Source organism: Saccopteryx bilineata, chromosome 2 (genome assembly GCF_036850765.1).
Source record: "Saccopteryx bilineata isolate mSacBil1 chromosome 2, mSacBil1_pri_phased_curated, whole genome shotgun sequence".
In the NCBI taxonomy this organism is placed as follows: Eukaryota; Metazoa; Chordata; class Mammalia; order Chiroptera; family Emballonuridae; genus Saccopteryx; species Saccopteryx bilineata.
In genome coordinates, this window is record NC_089491.1 from 65,196,375 (window position 1) to 65,223,111 (window position 26,737).

The 26,737-nt window shown below is 44.5% G+C and overlaps 1 protein-coding gene across 5 annotated transcripts in view; it reads left to right on the plus strand.

The window, feature by feature from the left end:
- The first annotated feature begins 2,184 nt into the window (after positions 1-2,184).
- The window catches only part of RCL1 (RNA terminal phosphate cyclase like 1), a 67,033-nt gene continuing 42,480 nt past the window's right edge, over positions 2,185-26,737 (plus strand). For 2 of the 5 annotated variants that reach the window (XR_010729086.1, XR_010729087.1), the window contains exons 1-3: positions 2,185-2,495; positions 17,254-17,325; positions 20,694-20,869. Coding sequence is in view for 1 of the 5 variants with exons in the window: in XM_066257192.1 (XP_066113289.1) it covers positions 2,360-2,495; positions 17,254-17,325; positions 20,694-20,869 (384 nt within the window). In the remaining 4 variants the exon portion in view is untranslated. The remainder of the gene's footprint in view (positions 2,496-17,253; positions 17,326-20,693; positions 20,870-26,737) is intronic. The other 3 variants (XM_066257192.1, XM_066257193.1, XM_066257194.1) reach the window with 3 other exon arrangements.

The window sequence follows — 26,737 nt, forward strand, 5'->3', positions numbered from 1 at the left end:
AGTAATCTGAAGGCTCACTACACCCATGTCTGGTGGTTGATGCTAGCTGTCAGCTGGAACACCTGGCACCCTCTCTTTCTGTGGTCACTCCTATATAACAGCTGCATGGTAGGCAGACTTCTTACTGGAGGTTCGGGATTCCAAAGATACATGACCTGAGAGATAGAGTATGAGTGATACAGAGATAGAGATGGAGAGGGAGGAGAGAAAGGGAGATAGATTATCTGTTCTGGTTCTATCATTTATTAGCTATGTTACTTTAAGCAGGTATTTATTCTCTTTGAACATCAATTCTCAAATTTAAAAAATCAGGATTTACCGTACTTTGGGTTTCTCAGAAGACTGTGGGGCAATAATTTGAGTAAAAGTAGTTTATTTGGGAGTTAATCCTAGGAATTATCAGAAGGGAGCTGGGGAGGATACAGGGAAGAGAAGGAAGTCAGTAAAAGGTACTTAACCAAGCAAGTGACCCCTCTGGGCAATTGGAGCTAAAACTTCTGGGGAATCCTGGGGAAACACTATAGAATTTCAGAGCTATCTCACCTAAGGGTTGAGAAAACTGGGATATCTATACATCAACTCCTATCAATCACTGGTTAAGGACTCAGGAGTGGAGGCATTAATTCTTCAGTTCTTTTGTCCTACTAAGTTCCAAGAAGATGGGACAAACTCGCAGATAGTTACAGGTTCTGTTAGTGAAAAATCATGCAGGTCTGCATTGAAAATAGTAAGAGCTGAAGGGGTATGAAGAGGGCACCGAAAGGCTTCGTGGCAGAGGATGTTAGCTGTTTTTAAGGTGGTTGAGTAATTAAACTGAGATGATATACAAAAATTTCACTCCTGGCGGGATGGCTCCTCTCCTTGCTTTGGCATCCTCCAGAGCAGGATTCAGGGAGGCCCCCAGAGGTCCCAGAGCTTTCAATGTTCCCATAATCACTGTCAACTTCCTAAAAGGCAGTCCAAAAAATGACAATAATTAATAGAGATGGATTACCTCCCTCCCTCAATAGACTTCAGGGCTAATTCTCTTCAATTCTCACTACACCTCTAATAACCTGTCACCCTACAGAAGCTCAGACTTTCTGGTTGGTTCCTTATCACTAAGACTATCCACATAAGGCTAAATATCCTCCTTAATCTTATTCAAGCTCCCACCTTTTCTAGACCCCTAACCCCCATGTGTTCTGGAACTCATAATCTGGTGACATTGTCCAAGAATGGTTGCAAACCCACATTGTTATGATTTTGCTCCCCCCCTCCCCCAAGTTTGTGGTCATTTGATAGTTTGTGGTCATTTAACCTCACATCTTTGAAGCTTTTGAAAAGAGGCCTGGCCATCCAATCTTTGGTAAGATTTGGTGTGGAGGATTAGAAGAGGACAGGAAAGAGGTAAAAACAGTGTGTGTGTGTGTGTGTGTGTGTGTGTGTGTGTGTGTGTGTGTTAAGTCATTACAGCCCATTTTGAAGTATTATGTGAGATGGAAAGACCTGACCGGGTGCTATGAAGCGCTCTGAATATAAAGGAAGGGACAGACGTGAAAAGGACAAAGCTTGGTGCCTCACAATAAAATAAGCAATGAATGGCCTGGTGTCCGAAGACGAGTCCCAGTGCATACTATCACTGTCAGCTTTGCAATGCACCTCGAGTTTTTCCCTCTGCGTAAAGTGGAAACGGCAGTGCCTCGTAGGATTAGAGGGAGCCAGGGGACAGTGCCAGCAGTCTGCAACAGGGTAAACGCGCCAATCCTGTTTTCTATTAAGAAAAAGGCGGGGGAGATATTACCATCCACATCCCAGTGGTTGCTGTAAGCAGTAAGACTAAGTAGCAGGCATGTAATAGGCACTGAATCCCAGCCCGTCACATCTCCGTGCTCCTTCTCTGGGAGAGACACCGAGCAGACAACCTCGCCCGCAAGCACACGCCTCTTCTCTCCTAGGAAGCCTCCGGGTCCCCAGGCGCCGGGCGCAGTTGCCGGGGCCCGGGCACCTCCCAACTCCAGCGTGAGCCAATGGCAACATGGCCTAGGCTCCGCCCAACTTCAGAGCGGACCAATAGCGACGCGGCGCGGGCACCGCCCTGCTGATGCTCGGGCCAATAGCGGCGTGGCTCGGCATGGAGCCGCCCTAAGTCCAGGGGAGGCGGGGAGGCGGCCCCCGACTCCGCCCCGCTTCCCTCTGACCCGGTGTCTCGTTTCTCCGTCTTCCTGTTCCAAACCACGTGGACGCTCTGGGGGCTGCGGGGCTGCGCGAGGGAACCCGGGTCGCCACCGTCGCTGTCGCCACTGCCACAGGGCTTGCGACCCCGCGCCTGTCTGAAGTAGCCGCACCGGGCGGTCCACGCCTTGCGCAGAGCGCGCACATGGCGACTCAGGCGCACTCCCTCAGCTACACGGGCTGCAACTTCTTACGCCAGCGTCTGATTCTGTCGACTTTGAGTGGGCGCCCCGTCAAAATCCGAAAAATCCGGGCCAGGGACGACAACCCAGGCCTCAGAGGTAATTCGGCTTTGGCAGCGCGCGGGGTGGGCGCGGGGGCCAGGGGAGACCGCGCTGATATCCTGGGGGCCCGCGCGCGGGGAGCCTCCGGGTCCCGCGGGAGCTTCGAGGGGGCCGGTGGCGCGCTGCCTCCAAGCCTGAAGGCTCCCAAGGCGGTGGGGGAGGCGGGGTCGGGCCCGGAGGGGTGAGCTCAGCTGCGCGCTGCGCTCGGCGTTTCCAGGGCGCTGGTAGTAAACAGCTACACGTTTTCCAGCATTACGTGTTGCAGCAAATCCCAAGGTTCTCCCCCTCGTTTGTTTTCAGTTCCTCTTGCTCTCTCCATAACCCTTCCAAAGGAGAAAAACAATTTGTTGGACCAAAATGTGGTGAATAGGCAGACATAAAGGTGGAAGGAGATTGGAGAGAAAAGTACCGCTGGTTGGTTCCGTGTCCTGTCCCAAAACAGGTCAGACGCAGCTGCCCCCTTGGACACCGGCTGTTCCTGTCGCCATGATACCTCGGCCGTCCTCACACCTCCCCTTGGCTGTGGATTAAAGAATCTTTAAATATTCTGTTTATTTTCAGCCGTGATTGTAATTAATGTGCCCAGGACAGGGGATTTGAGATAAATTTTTAGCAGTCATGGGCCTAATTGCCTTGAGTTAAGTGTTGGTCAACAAGCGCTAAATAATAGGCTTCCAAGCTCCCTTTTTGTCCTGCAAAGGTAGATAGATTAAAAGTAGGTGCCATTTAAACACACATAGATTACATGACTCCGATTTTCACCTTGTCTCCTGGAATAAGACACATGCATTTAAAAGCTTCAGTATGGTTATCCCAAATTGGGAGAGTCAGTTAAAAAAGAAAAGGAAAAAAAGAACCCTCTATCTGCAGATTTAAGGAGATGGTTTGTGGTTGGTCCTAGAAGCTTTCTGGGTATTGCTGATGTGTTTAATTTTGCTCTGGCGCCTGTAGTAGGTGGCCATCCCCATCACCTGTCTGTATATTCTGTACAGTTACATGTCTGCCTCCTTTGGCGATTGGTTTGCACATTAAGGGGAAAATGCCATGTCATTGGTGGAGATACCAAGTTAGGAAAGAAAGAACCAGAAGACTTGCATACCATGGAAAGGAACCTGGTTACAGTAGGGAAGTCTTGTGTTGGTACATGATTATTGCCCTTGCTGTAACTGAAGACGTTAAGAAGGGACTACAGGTACTACTAGCCTAGTTTATGTCAGGTACTCTTCCCGGCAACATCTCGTGCCCTTATTTTGAGTCTGGACCTTGGGTAAAGCAATTGCTTGATTGCTCTGCCCTGTGGTATTCCCAGAATGCTCTCCCCTTCACCCCCCCCCCCCATTAGCCTAGAGAACACACACTAACTGTATATTATAAGAAGTATGGTACTTCTATGAATGTTGGGCATAGCTCTTTCTTTCTTTCTTTCTTTCTTTCTTTCTTTCTTTCTTTCTTTCTTTCTTTTTTTTTTTTTAGGAATAGAAGCGCGTTATCCTGGAGATTAGGATTTCTGATGGAAATATAGTGCCCATAAGATACAATGTAGTGTTTGTCTCTTGACAGGTGGGCTCCAAACTAATGTTTGATGTTCCAGAAAGTTTCAAAGAGCAAAACTTGAACTTGTCACTCACCAAGCACTATGCTGAATCCACGTGAATGAAGTGCTGTGTAGGCATACCCTGCTGTAGTGTACATGCAAATACTGCACTATTTTATATAAGGGACTTGAGCATCTACAGAGTTTTGTATCCTCAGGGTCCTGGAACCAATCCTGTGTGGATGCTAAGGGATGATTATACACACATTTATAGATATACATGGATATGTATGTATGTATACACACACATAAATACATGTGGCCCCTGGCACATGTTATCTGGTCATAGTCAAGCAACTTCTTTGAGCTTGATTGAAGATGTAGCCAAAGGGCTGTGCTAACCAGTTGTCTTTCCCTTTCTAATTTTTCCTGAACTCAGATTCTGAGAATTGGAAATAATTCAGCATTTCCAATAAAATTTTCAGCTTAAGTGCAAGAATTACATCTCTCAAAAGTTCTTGCTTAAACATTCCTGCTGGTGTGGGTTTAGGAGGTTGGAAGTGGTGCATGCAGTCATTCAGAAAAGGTTTATTGAGCCTCAGTACGAGCAAGGCTTTATGGAGGTGTAAACAAGAAAAGCTGGTTGCCGTAGTCTCAAGGAGTTTTCTAATGAAGAGCTTGACAGAATTGCTTGAGTAACTTGAAGTAGGGAGAGTTGAATGTTGTAAAGGTGCTCATCAGAGTTAGAGTGAGACTTCCCTGAAGGTTATGAAGGACGGCCTTCTGGATCTGCTTCTGATCTGGACAGAAAGGATTGAGATGGTGGCTTTGAGAATCATTGTAAGTGAAGGAAACAAGTTCTTTTTTTTATTATGTTGAAGTAAAATCCTTAATTTGTCAGAGTAGCTTGGTGGATAAGAGCTTGGCCTCAGGATTAGATGTCAGTGTTTCCTTCTGGTGCTGCTTTTGCTAGTAGCTCTTGGTCCTTGAGCAAATCCTTTTAACATTTCTGATCCTCAGGTTTTTTCATCTGTAAGGTTGGGCCAGTACTACTGATTTCGTAGGGTCATTGTGAGGATTAAATGTGTTAACATTTCAAAGTGCACTGAACAGTGCCTGGCATATTGTAAGAATAAGTGTTAGCTGTTTTATTATGAATACTGCTACTCACTGGAAATAGTTCTGTTCTCTGGCATCCAAAATCTGTTTCCCCATCTATCTGGAAACTTTTCAGATATTTATTTGTTTATTTAAAAAATTTTTATTTTTGCCCTGGCCGGTTGGCTCAATGATAGAGCGTCGGCCTGGCGTGCAGGAGTCCTGGGTTCAATTCCTGGCCAGGGCACACAGGAGAAGTGCCCATCTGCTTCTCCACCCCTCCCCCTCTCCTTCCTCTCTGTCTCTCTCTTCCCTTACCGCAGCCAAGGCTCCATTGGAGCAAAGTTGGCCCAGGCGCTGAAGATGGCTCCATGGTCTCTGCCTCAGGTGCTAGAATGGCTCTGGTTGCAACAGAGCAATGCCTCAGATGGGCAGAGCATCGCTCCCTGGTGGGCCTGCTGGGTGGATCCCGGTCGGGTGCATGCAGGAGTCTGTCTGACTGCCTCCCTGTTTCCAACTTCAGAAAAATTAAAAAAAAAATTATTTTTAATTTATTGTGTTGACATGGTTTCAGGTGTCCCACTCAATAAAACACCCTCAACCCCCCACATTGAGCCCCCCATGCTCCATACAAAGTCTCTTTCTATTCTCATTACTCCTCCTTAACTTCCCCTCCCCATACCTGCACCCCCCCTTTTCCCTCTGGGACTTGCTAACCTGTTGTCTGTATCTGTGTATTATATATATATTATTATATATATATAATACATATATATGTATTATTAATTTTATATATATAATTATATATATAATATATAATATTATATATATATAATTATATATATAAAATATATTAATATATAATTTGGCTAATCCCTTCACCTTTGATCCTGTCCTCTCTTCTCTCTCTCCTCTTACAGCTGTCCATCTGTTTCCTGTGACCCTGCCTCTGTTTCTGTTTTGTTCCTCGGATTATTGTGTTCATTAGATTCCACATATATGTGAGATAAGATCATATTTGTCTTTCTCTGCCTGGCTTATTTCACTTAGCATAATATTCTCCAGGTTCATCTATGCCATTGCAAAAGGTAATACTTCCTTTTTCACAGCCACATACTATTCCATTGTGTAAATGTACCACAGCTTTTTTTTTTTTTCCCCCAGAGACAGAGAGAGAGAGGGATAGATAGGGACAGACAAGAACGGAGAGAGATAAGAGCATCAATCATCAGTTTTTCGTTGCAACACCTTAGTTGTTCATTGATTGCTTTCTCATATGTGCCTTGTCCACGGGCCTTCAGCAGACCAAGCAACCCCTTGCTTGAGCCTGCGACCCTGGGTCCAAGCTGGTGAGCTTTTTTTACTCAAGCCAGATGAATCTACACACAAGCTGGTGATCTCGGGGTCTCGAACCTGGGTCCTCTGCATCCCAGTCCGACGCTCTATTCACTGCGCCACCGCCTGGTCAGGCTGTACCACAGCTTTTTTTTATCCATTCGTACACTGACAGACATTTGGGCTGGAGATGTCAGATATTTAAAGGGAATTAGACTTACCTTTGTTTTCTCTTTGGTCTAAAGATTTTCTTTTAGGTGATGGCTTACAAATACTTGTGTGTTACATGTATATTTATCAGGGGCACGTTTGCTTCCCAGGAGACATTTGACAATCTTAGGAGACATTTTTTGTTGTCACAACTGGGAGGCTGTTTCTGGCATCTAGGGGGTAGAGCCCAGAATGTCACTAAACATCCTAAAATGCACTGGACAGCTCCCCACACAAAGAATTATTCTGTCCAAAATATCAATAGTGCTGATGTTGAAACACACTGACCTTTTGGGCTTAATTACTAAGCCCTTTTTACCCCTTCCAATCACTAATGGTTGGGGATAGCAGTATGTGGTCCCAAGAAAACTGTACAAGGATTCAGAAGGGGATGACACACAGCTCAAACTCTGTGACTTCTGGCAGATCAATTAATCTCAACTAAAATTGCCTCTGTTCAGTGCAGAGGGATTATAAGTAATGAGAAGAATTTGAAAAAAAATGAGATAAAGATTATCTTGGAATGTTTTTTTTTAATTTATTTATTTATTTTATTTTATTTCATTTTTAGAGAGGAGAGAGAGAGGGAGAGAGAGAGACAGAGAAAAGAGAGACAGAGAGAGAGAAGGGGGGAGGAGCTAGAAGCATCAACTCCCATATGTACCTTGACCAGGGAAGCCCAGGGTTTCAAACCAGCGACCTCAGCATTTCCAGGTCGACACTTTATCCACTGCGCCACCACAGGTCAGGCGGAATGTTTTTTATTATATAGCTACATAAAGTTTTTGCTTCACTCTGAGGAACATGAACAATGTTGTCTTATTAGATTCTTCCTGCCAGTGAGGAGGAAATAAATACTTTTTTTTTTTTTTTTTTTTACAGAGAGAGAGAGTCAGAGATAGGGACAGACAGACAGGAACGAAGAGAGATGAAAAGCATCAAGCATTAGTTTTTTGTTGCGACACCTTAGTTGTTCATTGATTGCTTTCTGATATGTGCCTTGACCAGGGGACTACAGTAGACCCAGTAACCCCTTGCCAGCGACCTTGGGTCCAAGCCGGTGGGCTTTTGCTCAAACCAGATGAGCCCACGCTCAAGCTGGCGACCTCCGGGTCTTGAACTTGGGTACTCCGCATCCCAGTCCGACGCTCTATCCACTGCGTCACCGCCTGGTCAGGCAATATAAATACTTTTTTGCTTGCTGTTTTATTAAAGGTAAGACAGCAAAGATAGTTAAGTAAGACAGCTGGTGAAGTTGATCATCCCCTGAGTGACAGAGCAGGAAGAGTGCAGCAAGCTCCAGCTTGGAGGGCAGGCTCTCCCATCTAACTGCACGATGGACTTGAGTGCCCCTCCTGTCATAGAGCAGCCATCCAGAGTGCCTCTGTCTCTGATTTCTCAGGGGCTGAGTCTTGCAGGGTTCAGCTAACACTTTCTTAGTAAGGTGAGGTCTAAATGGAAAAAATTTCACCAGAATAATAATTGTTTAAAATGAAAAAACAAATGATGGACATGGGGAAGAGCAGTGGTTTATTAGTTAGGACACAGAACTGCTATCACCCAGGTCCTGAGCAAGTCACATGGCCAAGCCTGACTGTCTTCCCCTGGGATATTGGAGAGAGGGTTTTTTTTGGTCCTATGGGAGTGCTTCACTAGGTGTAATCAGATGAGATTCTGAAAAAGGAGGGGTAAGTGGAGTTTTAATAAGAAGAATCCTTAAGTGGGGTGGTGAACACACATTGCATTATACAGATGATCTATTGTAGAATTGTGTACCTGAAAGCAGTATAATTTAATTAACCAGTGTTATCCCAATAAAGTCAATAAAAAATTAATAAAAAAATCCTTTAATATATGCTGAGGACACATGCTACATAGAGGTTCTTTGAAAGGTAAAGCATCTTTTGGTTAAACTGATGCATTGTTTTAAGGATCAATCTGACTATTCATAAATTGGATTTTCTAAGGGAAAACTTTTTCTCCTCTACTCTCAATACTTCTGACACCAGATATGTTGTTCCCCTCCACTCTATCTCTACACATCAAACAATTTTAGTTCTCAGCAGACACCAACTGGGTGTCCACACATTTAACTCAATTCTTACACTGTCGGTAGCTTGGGGTCTCAAAAGTCCCACAAGACTGCCCCCTACTTCAAATGTAAATCACAAGTCCAAATCACTTGAACCTCTGATCAACCAGCTGTAAATTGGGGGTTTCCACAGTCCCTTCCTTGGGTCTGATAATTTGCTAGAATGACTCACAAAGCTCAGGGAAACATTACCTACAGTTGCCAGTCTATTTATAAAGGATATTAAAAGGGATACTGATTGGCCCTGGCCGGTTGGCTCAGTGGTAGAGCGTCGGCCTGGCGTGCAGAAGTCCCAGGTTCGATTCCTGGCCAGGGCACACAGGAGAAGTGCCCATCTGCTTCTCCACCCCTTCCTCTCTGTCTCTCTCTTCCCCTCCCGCAGCCGAGGCTCCATTGGAGCAAAAGATGGCCCGGGCTCTGGGGATGGCTCCTTGGCCTCTGCCCCAGGCGCTAGAGTGGCTCTGGTCGCAACAGAGCAACTCCCGGGATGGGCAGAGCATCACCCCCTGGGGGGCGTTCTGGGTGGATCCTGGTCGGGCGCATGCGGGAGTCTGTCTGCCTCCCTGTTTCCAGCTTCAGAAAAATACAAAAAAAAAAAAAAAAAAGGGATACTGATGAAGAGTTGCATAGGGCCAGGCCTGGAAGGGTCCTGAAGCAGGGTGTGCCGCCGTTCCAGAACTTGGATTCCTTTCCCAACCTGCAGCTTCTCTCCTTGGTATTCAAGAGTTTTTATAGGGCTTAATTTCCATGTTTGACACCACACAACACATGTCCCCATCACCCAGGTCTTTTTTAACTCCCTCCATGCTCCATTCTGAGGCTATGGGCCCCGCCCTTAGTCACCTCATCAGCATAAACTCAAGTGTGTTCAAAAGGGGCTCTTTATGATAACTTTTTCCCACTTATTTATTCATTTATTGGTTGATTCTATGTTCCCTGACCAAGGATTGACCCCACAACCTTGGTATATTAGGAAGATGCTCTATCCAACTGAGCTACCTGGCCAGGGCCAGTGAATAACTTTTACAAGACACTCTATCGCTCTGGAACTTCCAAGGATTTTAGGAGCTCTGTGCAAGGAACTGGGACACAGACCAAATGTATTTCTTGTTATACCACAATGATGTGCCATTATGGTCTCGGACCCAGAGTTGTTGATAAGTAATTGGGTTTGGGGAAGGCCGATGCACTACGAATGATAAGTATAGATTGAATATTGTCTTGTTACTTAGGAACCTGCCCTTTTGTGCCTCTATTGACTTTTTTTCTTGGATTTTTTTTCTATTGACTCTTATTAAAGTTTGCTCTCATGTGATAATTATTAGCTGCCCCAGACAAGATTCTCATCTTTTAAGGACAAAAGCCAAGAATCCTAATGGTCTGTTTTCAAATCTGCTGTTGCTTGGAAGCTATAAAATGCTATTCCAGATGGAACTGTGCACCATCTTTTTTTCTTAACTTTTTATTTTCAGATAATTGTAGATTCACACGCAGTTGTAATAAATAATATGGAGAGATCTGTTTGCACTTTATCCCATTTCCCCCATTGGTAACATCTGGAAAAACTATAGTAGTGAAATTATAACCAGGATACTGACATTGATGAGAGTGAAGATACTGAGCATTTCCACCACTGCAAGGATTCAGGTTGCCCTTTTATAGCCACTCCTTTCCCCATTCTCTCCTTAACCCTTGGCAGTCACTAATCTCTTCTCCATTCCTATAATTTTGTCTTTTCTACAATATAAATAGAATCCAACAGTAAGCAATCTTTTGTGGTTGACTTTTTCTCAGCATGATTCTCTGGAGATTTATCTAAGTTGTTTTACTAAGTTTGTTCCTTTTTATTGCTAAATAGCATTTTATTGTATGAAAGTACCGTAGGATTTAAAAAAAAAATTTTTTTTTTCTTTTCTCCGTTTGAAGGACATCTGGATTGTTTCCAGTTTTTTTGGCTGTTCTGAATAAAGCTGCTGTAACAATTTGTGCATGCCCTGGCCAGGTAGCTTAGTTGGTTAGAGCGTTGTCCCCTAACCCGAGGTTTTAGTTTTCATCCTGTCAGGGCACGTACAAGAATCAGTGAATGCATAAATAATGGAACAACAAATTGATGTTTCTTTTTCTCTCTTTATTCCTTCCTCTCTAAAATCAATAAATAATTTAAAAAATAAAAAATTTGTGGATGGTTTTTTTGGGGCATGTGTGAGATCGAAAGACTGGGACAGCCAGATAGGAAAGGAGAGAGATGAGAGGCATCAACTCATAGTTGTGGCACCTTATTCCTTGATTGCTTTCTCATATGTGCCTGACTGGGGGGCTCAAGCCAGCAACCATGGGGTCATGTCTATGACCCTGTGCTCAAGCTGGTGAGCCCATACTCAAGTTGGATTAGCCTGTGCTCAAGCCGGTGGCCTCGGAGTTTCAAACCTGGGTCCTCCGTGTCCCAGTCTGTCGCTCTATCCACTGGGCCATGCCACCACCTGTTCAGGCTACATCTTAAGTATTTTAAAAAACTTAAACACATGGCATGAAATTCAAAGGGAACAAAAGGATTTACATTGTCTGAGTCTATCTATTTTCCCAGTCTTCCTTCCCTGTGAACCAACTAGTGTTACTCTTTTGTAGTGTTTCTTTATAGGGCTGCTGCTTTTTTAAATTAATAAATACGTATGCATTTTTTCCTTTTCACACAAATGTCCATCTGAATCCTTTCTTTCCACTTAGTATACCATAGAGATGGTTTACATCAGTACACCAAAAAACCTCATTCATTTTAAAACTGCAGAATGTTTGATATATAGGTGTGTAATAATTTATTTAAGTAGACTAGTATTTCTAGATATTTCAGTTGGGAATGGGGCAGGCTGATGAGCTGCCACAGCGTTACAAGAGTTATCGGCCCCTTTAAGTTGCCATTTACAACAATATGGATAGACCTTGAGAATATTATACTAAGTGAAGTAAGAAAATCAGAAAAAGCTAGCAACTATATTATTTCACACATAGGCGAATATAAAACTGAGTCTCATGGACATAGATATAAGTGAAGTGGTTCTCAGGGGGAAAGGGGCAGAGGGGAAGAGAATAAAGAGGGACAAATATATGGCGATGGAAAATGATTTGACTTTGGGTGATGGGCACACAATGCAATCAACAGTACAAATGTAGAGATGTTTGCCTGAACCTTATGTACTCTTATTGTTCAATGTCACCCCATTAAATTTAATTTCTAAAAAAAAACACAAAACCCTGACCAGGCGGTAGTGCAGTGGGTAGAGTGTCTGACTGGGATGTGGAGGAACCAGGTTTGAAACCCTGAGGTTGCTGGCTTGAGCACAGGATTGCTGGCTCCAGTGTGGGGTCATGGACCTGACCCCATGGTCACTGGCTTGAGCCCAAAGGTCACTGACTTGAAGCGCAGGTCGCTGGTTTGATCAGGGGGTCACTGCTCTTCTGTGGCCTCTAGTCAAGGCACAGATGAGAAAGCAATCAATGGGCAACTGAGGTGCTGCCACGAATAATAGATGCGTCTCAACTCTCTCTCTCCCTTCCTGTCTGTCTGTCCATCCCTTTCTTTCTGTATCTGTCACAAAACAAAATAAAAAGAAGGAAAAAAAAGAAATGATGAGCTCAGTTCCTTGGGGGGTTAGGGAGGTGAGGGCATTAGGCATTGGAGCTGGCATTTAAGGAATCCTGAGATTGAAGTTTCTAACAGTACAAATTATTTATAATAACATAAATGCATAAGACGTAGAAGTAGTACTTAAAGGATTATAAAGTGGACACGTGTGTTACCCATCCGGATCAAGAAATAGAACATTGCCTGCACCTATAGGTTACAACTCCTTCCACACCCCAGTGGTAGCCATTTTCCTGAACATTATGGCATTTATGTTGTCTTCATGACTTTATAACCTGATTTTGTATTCTTAAGCAATGTAGTAAAATTGTGCTTGTTTTTGGAACCTTCCCCTAATGCTTTTAGAATCTGAAATTTTGTACCCTCAGGAGCAGCCTTAATGAGGAAGAGTCAGAGGATGTGTGGGAAGTGAAGGGGCAAGGAATTCAACACATCTTATCTTAATGAAACTTGGGGAACTTCTGTCTTACTGCTATTAGGTAAACCTGACATCTTTCCAGTGCCAGGTGATGGAGCTATGTCTTTGCTGTTACTGGGATGCCAGAACTAGCTCTGTGGTTCTTTGAGGTACTGCTTCCCAAGCACTTACGTGCTGTGGCCATCACATAGTCCTGCCTGGAGGTCTCTGTGCCCATTCTTCCTACTTGTGCTCCTCTGCTGAACATTTTAAACTGTCTTCATGCTTAAGAGCCCCTGTGGATTGCAAAAAAAAAAGCAAAACAATTTTCTTTTGAAGTCATGCTTTTTTTCTTTCCTACTCTGAAAAAGCTATGGAGTTTAATTTTGGGCATTATTCATATATGCTTGTTCCTTTTTCCCATTTAGGGACCTTGGAAGCCTGGGAAAAAAGGGTTTTCCTTTTTTGTGCCAAGTATCTTGCATTTTCTATAAACATAATTAGAAAGTGGCATTATGGTATATCGATCATGCCTGATTTTAAAAAAAGTCATAGAATTACTCTGTATAAAAAAGACCATAAAAATAATTTCTAGTTTTCTAATTAACTTTTGTAATTGAGTTACTTTCTTTTTCTTTTTTTTCTTGAGGGGGTAGGACAGACAGACAGGAAGGGAGAGAGATAAGAAGCATCAAGCCTTTGTTGCAGCACCTTAGTTGTTCATTGATTGCTTTCTCATAAGTACCTTGACTGGGGGGCTCTAGCAAAGTGAGAGACCCCTTAGTCAAGCCAGTGACCTTGGGCTTCAAGCCAGTAACCTTTGGGCTCAAGCCAGTGACCCCGCACTCAAACTGGTGAGCCTACCCTCAAGCCAGCAACCTCAGGGTTTTGAACCTGGGTTCTCAGAATTCCAGGCTGACGCTCTATCCACTGCACCACCTGGTCAGGCAGTTGAGTTACTTTCAAAATTTGTGGTGCTGCCCCGGCCGGTTGGCTCAGTGGTAGAGCGTAGGCCCAGTGTGCAGAAGTCCCGGGTTCGATTCCCGGCCAGGGCACACAGGAGAGGCACCCATCTGCTTCTCCACCCCTCCCCCTCTCCTTCCTCTCTGTCTCTCTCTTCCCCTCCTGCAGCCGAGGCTCCATTGGAGCAAAGATGGCCCGGGCACTGGGGATGGCTCCTTGGCCTCTGCCCCAGGTGCTAGAGTGGCTCTGGTTGCAACAGAGCGACGCCCCGGATGGGCAGAGCATCGCCCCCTGGTGGGCAGAGCGTCGCCCCCTGGTGGGCGTGCCAGGTGGATCCCGGTCGGGTGCATGCGGGAGTCTGTCTGACTGTCTCTCTCCGTTTCCAGCTTCAGAAAAATACAAAAACAAAACAAAACAAAAAAAAACAAACATTTGTGATGCTACTTACACCACAACCTAATAACATGTGCAAGTGCACTAAAGTTTCACAAACAGTACCTTTACTATGTGCAGTTACTTTAATACTGTTTATTCTATTCTAATTTCATTAAAAATAAATGGTGATTGGGGCCTGTTAAATTGTCTGCAGGATCCTTCAGTAGGTCACTGCTTGTAATTGAAAAGGTGCTGGCCCTGTCTGGTGGCTCTGGATAGAACGTCTACCTGGCATATGGATTTCCCAGGTTTTATTCTCCGTCAGGGCTCACAGGAGAAGAGACCATCTGCTTCTCTCCCCCTACCCTCTCCCCCTTCTCTCTCTCACCCACTCTCATAGCCAGTGACTCAGTTGGTTCGAGCGTGGCCCTGAGTGCTGAGGACAGCTTTACTGGAGCCCATCAGCCTCAGGTGCTAAAAATAGCTTGGTACTTGAGCATTGGCCCCAGATGGGGTTGCTGGGTAGACCCTGCTCAGGGTGCACGCAGCAGTCTGCCTTACTATCTCCCCTCCTCTCACCTAAAAAAAGAAAGGAAGAAAAGGTGCCATGAATTTTTAGAGGAAAAGGTTGGCTCTGAGAGATTAAACTGAGGCAAAGTAGAATCTTGATGTGCTTAAGAACTTTGGAGGACGAACTTGAGCTAGTAGGCATTCTTGAGCTTAAAGCCTTCTATAAAGTGGGAATGGTACTTCCTGCCTTGGGGTTTTGAGGATTAAATGAGAGAATGGATGGCTTTAAGGTAAGCATTAATACACAATCACTGTTATTAGCCATCATTACTTGTTTCAGGACAAATGAGAGTTTCTCTGACTTTAGCTAGTGGTCTTTGTATTGATTGCAGAGTCTGCTAACAGGAATTATGGGACAGTGTTAAGTAACAAAACAGGTGGGTGGGAATTGCTTAGTTAATATGCTGACCCTTTGGGATCAGTTGTGACTGCTGGAGTCTATGCTCTCAAACTCGGCTAGTTTATTACACGAGTGGTAACTGTATAAACGTGTCCGACAGTTACCATACCTTCGATGCAGAAGAGTTGGACTTCTTATTTTTGCTTATGAGCAGTAGATTGAAGCAAGCATGCACTGTGTGTGTGTGTGTGTGTGTGTGTGTGTATGTGTGTGTGTGTAAGATCAACGCAGGGGAAGGCTAGAGGACATATTCTCCTGAGTATTCACTTTACTTCCTTTCATATTTCACATTTAAAATGTGTTCTTGCCCTTTTATATCTCTTTATAAAGAATGACCAGCCTGACGAGGTGGTGCGCAGTGGATAGAATGTCGGACTGGGATGCGGAGGACCCAGGTTCGAAACCCCAAGGTCGCCAGCTTGAGTGCGGGCTCATCTGGTTTGATCAAGGCTCACCATCTTGAGCCCAGGGTCACTGGCTTGAGCAAGGGGTCACAAGGTCTGCTGTCATCACCCCCCCCCCCCCCCCCCGTCAAGACACATATGAGAAAGCAATCAATGAACAACTAAGGTGCCGCAACAAAGAATTGATGCTGCTCATCTCTCTCCCTTCCTGTCTGTCTGTTCCTATCTGTCCCTGTAACAAAAAAAAAGAATGACCAGCTTTTATATTTTAGATAACAATCTGTTCCTAAAAGGAACTGAACCAAATTTGAATGTTAAAATTTAAAATTAAATTTATATACAACCCTACCATGTAGAAAAACCCATTAACATTTAGTGTTTTTCCTTCCAGTCTTTTCTCAGACATTTAAAAAAGGTGGCAGTAATACTGTACACCAAGCACCTTTATAATGAAATTAAAAACTGAATTGGTTAGATAGCTCTGGATCAGTAAGATGGGACACTTGGTTGAATGGGAGAGACAGTGACCTCATAAGGTGTGAGATAAAGGGTAGCTCTCAATTTAATTTGTTCTCTCAGGTATTCTGTAACAAGGAATAATTTGACTTTAAAACTTTTCTCGCCCTGGCCGGTTGGCTCAGCGGTAGAGCGTAGGCCTAGCGTGCAGAGGACCCAGGTTCGATTCCCGGCCAGGGCACACAGGAGAAGCGCCCATTTGTTTCTCCACCCCTCTGCCGCACCTTCCTCTCTGTCTCTCTCTTCCCCTCCCGCAGCCAAGGCTCCATTGGAGCAAATATGGCCCGGGCGCTGGGGATGGCTCTGTGGCCTCCGCCCCAGGCGCTAGAGTGGCTCTGGTCGCAACATGGCGACGCCCAGGATGGGCAGAGCATCGCCCCCTGGTGGGCAGAGCGTCGCCCCATGGTGGGCGTGCCGGGTGGATCCCGGTCGGGCGCATGCGGGAGTCTGTCTGACTGTCTCTCCCTGTTTCCAGCTTCAGAAATATAAAAAAAAAAAACAAAACCAAAAAAAAAACTTTTCTCTGCTTTCGCTATTTTTCCTTTATTTGGCATGTGCTCCTGAGTTCAGAAGGACAGGTCTTGTGGTTGTTAAGCCGCTAGATTGCTGGTAGAGCTTCTGTTTTTTGTGTAATATGAAAACTGTTTTTTTTTTGTTGTTGTTTTTTGGGGGTTTTTTTTTTGTGTGTTTTTTTTTTTTGTGGCAGAGACAATCAGAGAGAGGGACAGACAGACAGGAAGGGAGAGAGATGAGAAACATCAATTCTTTGTTGTGGTTCCTTAGTTGTTCATGGATTGATTTCTCATATGTGCCTTGACCTGGGGGCTACTGCAGACCGAGTGACCCCTTGCTCGAGGCAGTGACGTTGGACTCAAGCTGGTGAGCCTTGCTCAAACCAGATGAGCCCGCGCTCAAGTTGGCAACCTTGGGGTCTCGAACCTGGGTCCTCCACATCCCAGTTGATGCTCTATTCACTGCACCAACGCCTGGGCAGGCAAAGCTGAACTGTTTTTAATAGTTCTACTAAACATACATATGCTAGTCAGTGCTTTTCAGCTGCTTCAGGTTCCTCAACCAGTGATCCCATCCCACCCAAGTCCTGAGAACTTCCAGCTGTAATGCAGCAAGTAACCTACCCTCCATAGCAGTACCTGAATGGAACGTGCTATTTGGAAAGGGTGGCCTAATATGAGAGCAGTCTGTTTTCTCTTTTTCTTACAGATTTTGAAGCCAGCTTCATAAGGCTGTTGGACAAAATAACAAATGGTTCTCGAATTGAAATAAACCAAACAGGTAAGCTCCGTTTCTTCCCATTCTGGAAGGCACCTACATATGTACTGCTTAAACATTCATCTATTTCTCAGCCTTTTGATGGTATAAATACTGTATTCAGATGGAAAAGTCCTGTTTCTGGTCTGTGATGCAATTGTGTAGAGATATGTGTGAACTCTGCCAATTTAAATGGCACTTTATTTAAAGAAGTTAGGCCCTGGCTAGTTGGCTCAGTGGTAGAGCATTGGTCTGGAGTGTGGATGTCTCTGGTTTGATTCCCAGTCTGGGCATACAGGAGAAGCACCCACCCCCTCCCCTCTCGCTTCTCTCTCTCTTTTTTTCTCTTCCCCTCCTGCAGCCGTGGCTCAGTTAGAGCGAGTTGGCCCTGGGCACTGAGTATGGTTCCATGGCCTCTGCCCTGGGTGCTAAGAAGAGCTCAGTTGCTGAGCAACAGAGCAATACCTCAGATGGGCAGAGCATCACTATGTAGTGGGCTTGCCAGGTGAAACTTGGTTGGGGTGCATGTGGGAGTGTGGGAGTCTGTCTCTGCCTCTCCTGTCACTGAATTAAAAAAAAAAGGAGGCCCTGGCTGGTTGGCTCAGAGGTAGAGTGTCGGCCTGGCGTGCGGGGGACCCGGGTTCGATTCCCGGCCAGGGCACATAGGAGAAGCGCCCATTTGCTTCTCCACCCCCCCCCCTTCCTCTCTGTCTCTCTCTTCCCCTCCCGCAGCCAAGGCTCCATTGGAGCAAAGATGGCCCGGGCGCTAGGGATGGCTCCTTGGCCTCTGCCCCAGGCGCTAGAGTGGCTCTGGTTGTGGCAGAGCGATGCCCCGGAGGGGCAGAGCATCGCCCCCTGGTGGGTGTGCCGGGTGGATCCCGATCGGGCGCATGCGGGAGTCTGTCTGTCTCTCCCCGTTTCCAGCTTCAGAAAAATACAAAAAAAAAAAAAAAAAAAGGGGAAGTTAGAAGACTGAAAATTTCAGTTCAACAAACAAGTGCCTCATTTTTTTAACAGTAAAATTATTTTATGCCTAATAATTTTGTAGAACTTCTCAAAGTCTATTTACTTATATTGTCACAACAAAATCTTACAACAGACTGAGGTAGTTGTATGTGCTGAATTTTATTTTTTTATTTTGTCTTTTAAAATAAATTTAAATAAGTACTATATGCAAAAATTGTGAAAGTCCCTTCACCTGTTCCATTCCCTCACTAGGTGCAGCCATGGTCACGGTATGGGGGTATGTGCCCTTGTCTTCTCTATATGCATTTGCTTACATGGGCACTTCTGTATCTTAGACCATCAATAAGGTGGTTCTCTTTATATAAATATATTCTCACCCAGCTTGCTTTACACTAGCACAGGTGTTGCAGGTTAATTTCAATTATTTCAATGGGCCTATATAGTATTTTATTGTATGGAGGCATGATAATTTAACTGCTCCTTACTATTAAACATTTAAGCTGTTTCCGTCCTTTTGTTTGCTATTAGAAACTCTTATTTGCATTGTATAGGAGACCATACAAACATCTTTTGGCAGGCTCAATGAATTTTGTACCTTTTGTGTATGTGCATCTGAACTTTCCTATATGTTGATTATTTTAAAAAGAAGACGAGCTTGGCTTCGTAAGTGGCCTGACGCCACTACTTGCTGTTCTGTAGCTGCATTCAGCCATACCTTACAGAGAGCAGGTTTTAGGCAACAGACTTCAGATGTCCTTTGCAAGCTATGATTCCATTACTCATCCTTGGCTTGTTTACTTTGAAATTGCTGGAGATTTTTTCAGCAGTTTACATTGATGATTCAGAGGACAAGTAATTCTATTCATTTCTAGTCACATCTGCAGCTTAGGTTGGGAAATAGACATTATATGATCCTGTTTTTACCTCCTATATCCCCTCCCAACACATCAACACCCACCCACACACACATTCACCCCAGAATAGACTGACTCCATTCTGATGATCTGGTCAGTTTTTCATTTGGTTAATTTGCAGGCATAAATAGATTTGCAGTGTTTAGTGGTTATTTTTTTTTAGCTTTTTGACCTAAAGGCTTGTGACTCATTAATAGTGTTCAGAATAAATGATGTAGAATCTTTCCCTTTGAGAAATGTGGGAGAAATATGGTTCTGACTTTGATTCTGATTGTGTGTTGGGATTTTGGTTTTTAATATAGTAAAACCTAAATTTATTCTATGAAACTCCCAAGAACTGCCTTCCTTTTGAGTGACTGAATATATTTCCTTCCTCTCTTGCTAAAGTTGTTTACGGGTGAATTGTTCCAGAAGACATTGCAAAACATTTGAATAGCAAAAAGACCTTGTTTACCCTTTATACCCTGCAGATCACCTAGAGTATCTTACTTTTTCTTCTAATGTGTTAATCTAGTAAGAAACATTTTGGATGATATAGTGAAAAAGTGAATAAAGATAATAAAGAATTTCTAATAAAGCTATTAAGTAAATGTAGGTATTTTCATTTGTTACTATTAAAATAGCTACTGTTGAATGGAATTACCATAAAGCACTTGCCTTTCCTGGGCATCTTATTTGGTGAGTGTGGTAAATGGGAAACCATTTCAAGGGCCTTGCAGAAGCTGATTACTGGTCTGATGATTTCAGATCACCGGTTGTAAACACCCTTCTTCAGCGTAGCCTGAGAGTGTGCTGTTGGAAGACTAAGATGCCTGTCAGGATCTTTGTGCTCTGCCACAACTCTGGCAATTCAGATGGCATTGGGAAGGGCTTAATTTATTACTGTTTATTAAATGACACTCAGTTTATTATTATTACAGGGGCTTGACAGCAATAAATCAACTTTTGGACTGAAGTGTAGGCTCTTAAGAATGGCATTTTGGTCCCTGGCCGGTTTGCTCAGTGGTAGAGCGCTGGCCTGGCGCGTGAAAGTCCCTGGTTCGATTCCTAGTCAGGGCACACAGGAGAAGCGCTCATCTGCTTCTCCACTCTTCCCCCTCTCACTTCTCTCACTCTCTCTTTCTCTCTTGCTCTCTTTTTCTCTCTCTCCCTCTCCCCTCAACCAGGCTCGATTAGAGCAAGTTGGCCCTGGGTCGCCGAGGATGGCTCCATGGCCTCTGCCTCAGTCGCCAAGAGCTCGGTTGCTGAGCAACAGAGCAGTGCCCCAAATGGGCAGAGCATCGCCCCCTAGTGGGCTTGCCTATTGGGTCCCTGTTGGGGCACATACAGAAGTCTGTCTCTCTGCCTCTTCTCCTGTCACTAAATTAAAAAAAAGGAATGGTGTTTTTAATTCTCTTGAATACCCGTGTCACACTTTCCCCTGGAGACTAACTGCTTTTGTGGCACTGAAGTGTTTTTTTTTTGTTTTGTTTTGTTTTCTGCTGAATGTGGCTCTTTTTCCTCTTGTGTAAGGAACTACTTTATATTATCAGCCTGGTCTCTTGTATGGTGGATCCTTGGAACATGACTGTAGTGTCCTTCGCAGCATTGGCTATTACCTGGAAAGTCTTCTTTGCCTCGCTCCATTTATGAAGTACCCATTAAGAATAGTTCTGCGAGGAATAACCAGTGACCAGGTTGACCCTTCGGTGAGTAATGAGGACAACCATGATATGATTTTTGTTTTGTCTCTTATCACAACCCATCTTTTGAGAAACAAGTTCCTGATAAAGTATAGGTTTATTGTTGAGTGCATTTGTTCTATTACTTGCCTTAAAATTTAAGAGATTAATTAGTCTAAGACACAGATTAACCAAGATTTAATCAGTCAAATTCAGTGACTTACCATTTATCAAGGTGCCTTTCGTTGTTGTGTCTAAGACCCTTCAGAACAGATACTTGCAGTCTCATCATAGGTGACATGAAATATGGCTCTGTTGGTTTAAGTGTGCGAGTGGAACTTGCATAAGGTTATACGATAGCTGGGGCTGGAAAGTAGCAGCCCAAAATTTTAGAGAGAAATAATATTTCCTTGGCGTTATTACAGCATAGTCTTGACTTAGTGAGGCTTCAGTCATAAACTTTAGGACACTTTTCTTCTGAGAAGTTTGCAGATTTAGAAAAAGGGCATAGGGACAGGTATGGTATATGTGAGCTTTGATAGCTTGTGGGCACAAGCAACCTTCTTATTAAGCAGGCTAATTTTCCTGCATGTATGAGGAGGGTAGTTTAATATACAGGTGAGATTTTCAGTGTGGCCACCACAGCTGTCTTAGTGCCAGTCCAGGGTGTGTGTGTGTGTGTGTGTGTGTGTGTGTGTGTGTGTGTGTGTGTGTATGTGGTTTTAGAGCAGTCCTGTCTAGACTTGCCTCAGACCGCTCCTAGGGAGGGACGGATCCTCACCTTCAGATGCTCTGCTATCAGGGAATGTGTCTTGATGCCTAGGGCCATGATGTGAAGTCCTGACTGAGGACTCTTCATCTCTGCAGACATGGGACCAAGACTGATGAAGGGTCAATAACACTGTAATAACTATGTATTGTGCCAGGTGGGTACTGGAAGTACCAGGGGAACGCTATGTAAAATATATGACTGTCTAACCACTGTGCTGTATATCTGAAACCAATACAAAATAATGTTGAATATAAAGTGTAATTGAAAAAAATTAAAAACAAATTTTTTAAAATCTGAAATCATTAAAAAAAAAAAGACCATTGAAGGGGTGGCTTCTAAGGTAGAATGTGAAGTGTGTAACTATTCTAACCAGGGAAGACCTGTTTGTGGTTCAGTGAGCTGCAAAGTAGAAACTGCTGGCATCCACCCATATCACCCATACACTTTCTTAGAGTATAAGCCTGGTTCATGTGTTCTTAGGCAATAAAAGACTTAGTCCTCAGTTCTTGGGAATTCAGGTACATAAACTTTTTTCCTAGAATCTGAGTACAGTGCAGGATCTGAAAGTCTTAGCTGTAAAGGAATGTTGAGTAAACTGTTTAGAAATTTAAAGTAATTTCAAAGGATTGCTTTTTCCCTGCATTTTTGGTGAGGATTCTAGGAAGTAGGCCCTTTCAGTTAAAAGTGTTCTTGAGAAGAAACTTCTAGCCTTTTCGATGGAGGATGTGAAGGTGCCTAGAGTAATGCGAGAGGCCCGGAAGCATACGGGGGATTTTGACACTGTGTGTCCTGGTTTTGTACTCTTTTCCTATAATTGGAAATGATCTTCAAAGCTTTTATCACTGGAAATATATATATATATATATATATATTGTATTTTTCTGAAGCTGGAAACAGGGAGAGACAGTCAGACAGACTCCCGCATGCGCCCGACCGGGATCCACCCTGTACGCCACCAGGGGCGACGCTCTGCCCACCAGGGGGCGATGCTCTGCCCCTCCGGGGTGTCGCTCAGCCGCAACCAGAGCCACTCTAGCGCCTGGGGCAGAGGCCACAGAGCCATCCCCAGCGCCCGGGCCATCTTTGCTCCAATGGAGCCTTGGCTGCGGGAGGGGAAGAGAGAGAGAGGAAGGAGGGGGGCGGTGGAGAAGCAAATGGGCGCTTCTCCTATGTGCCCTGGCCGGGAATCGAACCCGGGTCCCCCGCACGCCCGGCTTACACTCTACCGCTGAGCCAACCGGCCAGGGCCATCACTGGAAATATTTTTAAAAGTTATATATATTAACAGGCAAAGATAAGCAGATGGATTCCCCAGAAATAATTTTTTTTTTTTTGTATTTTTCTGAAGCTGGAAACGGGGAGAGACAGTCAGACAAACTCCTGCATGCGCCTGACCAGGATCCACCCGGCACACCCACCAGGGGCCACGCTCTGCCCACCAGGGGGCGATGCTCTGATGCTCTGCCCCTCGGGGGGGGGGGGTCGCTCTGCTGCGACCAGAGCCACTCTAGCGCCTGGGGCAGAGGCAAAGGAGCCATCCCCAGCACCCAGGCCATCTTTGCTCCAATGGAGCCTTGGCTGCGGGAGGGGGAGAGAGAGACAGAGAGGAAGGGGGGGGGGGGTGAAGAAGCAAATGGGCGCTCCTCCTATGTGCCCTGGCCGGGAATCGAACCCAGGTCCCCCGCACGCCAGGCCGACGCTCTACCGCTGAGCCAACCGGCCAGGGCCCAGAAATAATTCTTAACTCTTATGCAGAGTATTAAAAAAGAAATGTTTTTATATTCTACAGGACTGTCTGCTTTTGCTAATTGCAAGGCTAAAATAACCTTAGACAGTAAGTGGTTCCCGCCCAAGATAAAATAAATATACCTAATCTTGGATAAAAAGTAATCTTTTCAGCCTGTGGCTTCTTCACTGTGAGCTTTCTCTTTAATAATGTGATTTCCCGTCAGTTCCTGTGCACATATACCGTATTTCCCCATGTATAAGATGCACATATTTCCCCCGAAAATTTTGGGGTCTAAAAACTGAGTGTGTCTTATGCAGTGGTTGTAGATGTTTTTACTTGCATTTTTGCTTTTTAGTGCTTGTTTTTGCACTCATTGTTGAAGACAGTGATTCGTCTTGGGAGTTTTGACAGCAATGAGGAGTTGCATGAATTTTATGAGTCAAACTTAAGTTCAATAACTTTATGTAATACATTTTTGCCCCCAAATTAAGGTGTGTCTTATACATGGGAGCATCTTATACATGAGGAAATACAGTACTCTCTGTCCAGCATGAATATGAATTCTGCCCTTAAGTTAAGGAACTTAGTCTCATGGGGTGGACAGCTGTGAACACATCTAGGGAGACTGCAAGGCCGAGTACCTCTGGGCTCCGACAGAGGTACAAGCAAAGTGTTGAGGGTTGGGGAGGGCTTTCTAGAGGAAGGAAAGGTATGGAATCAATCTGGCTTTTAGGAAGATAACTGGAGGCTGAGAGAATCATGAATTGGAGGGGTGTCATTTAGTTTGAACATAATGGAGACAGAAGTAGGAAGGAAGGCACAGATATGAAGGAGTGTGGAGGGGGGGTGTCTTCCTAATTTGACAGCTAATTGGATATGGGATAGGAGGAAGTGTTCATAAAATAACTCCCATGATTTCTGTCCTGGTTGACTTGAAGGATAGTGATCAGAAAGAATTTTTGACAGGGAAGAGGAAAATTGTGGTTGGATGATGGCTGGTATGTTTGATTTTGGTCCTGTTCCCTGGTATTCTGGGAAGATGCCCACATGTGAGTGTCCAGCTAGCAGTTGGAAATTACTTTCTGGAGCCTCAGAGACAGGTCATCAGTATCTTACCTACTGACATTGCTAGGAGAGTGAAATTGACCAGTGCTGAGGTTGAACCCTGGCATCTTTTGGCTGAGTCAGTCTACTGGTGTTTTTCCTTTGGCCTGCACAGTGTGGTGGTGTGTGTATCTGAATTGAATGTTTATGTTTGAAACCCAGATTTTACATTGTAGTAGGTTGATGTGGAGCACTGGATGGTAGGTGTTCCCCGACAGCCAACAATTGGAGCTTAGTAGCAGCTGCCCTCTTTGGAAAAGACACGATCTCTCCAGTTAGCTGGAGGCTTAGCTGACCTCATCACTCATTTGAATTCCCTTCCTGGCCTGTGTTGAGTATTAGCATTTTTTTTTTAAGATTTCATTTATTGATTTTACAGAAGGGGGGTTGGAGGATGAGAAGTAGTTGCTTCACTTTAGCTGTTCATTGGTTGCTTATCATATGTATCTTGAACCGGCAAGCCCAGGGCTTTGAACCAGCAACCTCAGCATTCCAGGTCGATGCTCTATCTACTGTGCCACCACCAGCCAGGCGCATTAGCATTTTTGCCCCATGGTCCCAGGCACTGAGAATAGAGGAAGAAGAAATAAATGTTTAAGGTGTGAGTAGGGAAGAGGAGCTGCAGGCAGTGACTGTGGAGATAGAAGTATTTAGAGAAGCCAAACAGGAGTTAAGTTCTGAGAAACCAAGGAGGACTCAGAGAGTCAGTCCTTGCAGGAGTTAATTAGGATCATGCAGGGAGGTTTAGCAATGAGAAGTTTTGATAACCTTTGAGAGCAGTGTCATTGGAGAGTAAGGACAGTCACAGGTTGAGGAATGAGTAGGAAGAACATCTGTGGAAGTTAGGAGAGCCAGGTTAGGTAGATTGATCGCTGAAGAGCTGAGGTCAAAAGTATCTTCTTAAATGGGAGGAGGCTTGAGCTTGCTTGTAGGCTGAGGAGACATAATGGAGAAGGAAAGAATGAAAGGGTTGGGGGATTTAATAAGAGTAACTTCTGCAGAAATCTAGTGGGCATGAGCATCAAAAGCGAAGTGATGGGGTAAGTCCTACAAATGGGTAGGGACATTTTCTTTTTCTCTCACAGGCAAAAGGATAGAACATGGGGAGAAATTTTGAGGAGGAACAAAGTTCTAGGATATCTCCTTTAAATCTCAGTGATTTGGCACCAGAGCCCCCAGTAAATATTTATTGGTGCCAACATCCTTGTCAGATGGTGGGTGAAGATTTCATTCTTTTTCATTGCCATCCTGGGAAGGGAATAAGTACAATCAAGTTTGCTGTGTGCTGGGGACAGTTCTAGCAAACAAATTGTATCCATGTTTATTTAATTCTTGTAAAAACTGTGAGGTCTGTGCTCTTGTCACTGTTTCAGACAAGGTAACTGAGAGCAGTATCTTCCCGTCTTCTGTTTGGTGTGGATCTGATGCCATTTCTACCTGTTGATTAATGGAACTTGTCAGGATGACTGATGCCCTTGCCTTCAGGTGCCACTTGGTTCAGACTTTTCCCTTAAATAGAACTTGCAGCCCACCTATCCCTGCTGAAACTAGTGTGCAGAGCTGGAGACTGGAACATGTCCAGTGCAGCCCCTCATTTTACACAGCGGGGAAGCCGCGCCCTGGGGAGATAGGGAAGTGTCCAGACCTCACAGCTAGTAAGAGGCAAAGCAGGACTCAGGCCGACATGTGCTCTTCAGCTCGCATCCCACTACACTGAGCTGCCTGCCCTTCATGTCAGATGGGAAGGGATTTAGGAGATAGGACCACATCTGGAGTTATATTCGAGCTTCTGGCTGACCTTCAGAGTAAATCTGACTTTGTCCTGTGTGACTCCAGGTACAGGTGGGATGAGCCAGGAGGGCTGTTCTGTTTTCTTGCCTTTCTTATCCCCAGGAGAATTGGGAACTACTTAGTTCCAGGGAGCCTTGTGGGCAGAGTAACTCACATCCTAGTATCGCCTGGTTTTTCCAGAATCTGGCTTAGACTTCTTCCTAGTTGCTCTTAATACTAGCCTAGACTGAATTCTCTTGGTTCTGGTAATCCCAAATGCATATTTTAAGTGTCTGGGTGTGTTTAATATTTAGGTTGGATTTAGCTCATCTTCAATGGGTTTTCCTAGTAACGGCTCTGCCCCACCTGATCCATTCTCAGCATGTTCCTAGGCTTCATAAGTCATTTCTGCCTCAGATTAATTTTCTGATAGAAGAATATTAAGTGGGCCTATTACTGGCTATAAAACCTTATTAGAGTATTATTCTGTTAAATCTTAGCATGTAGCAACTTGGAGACA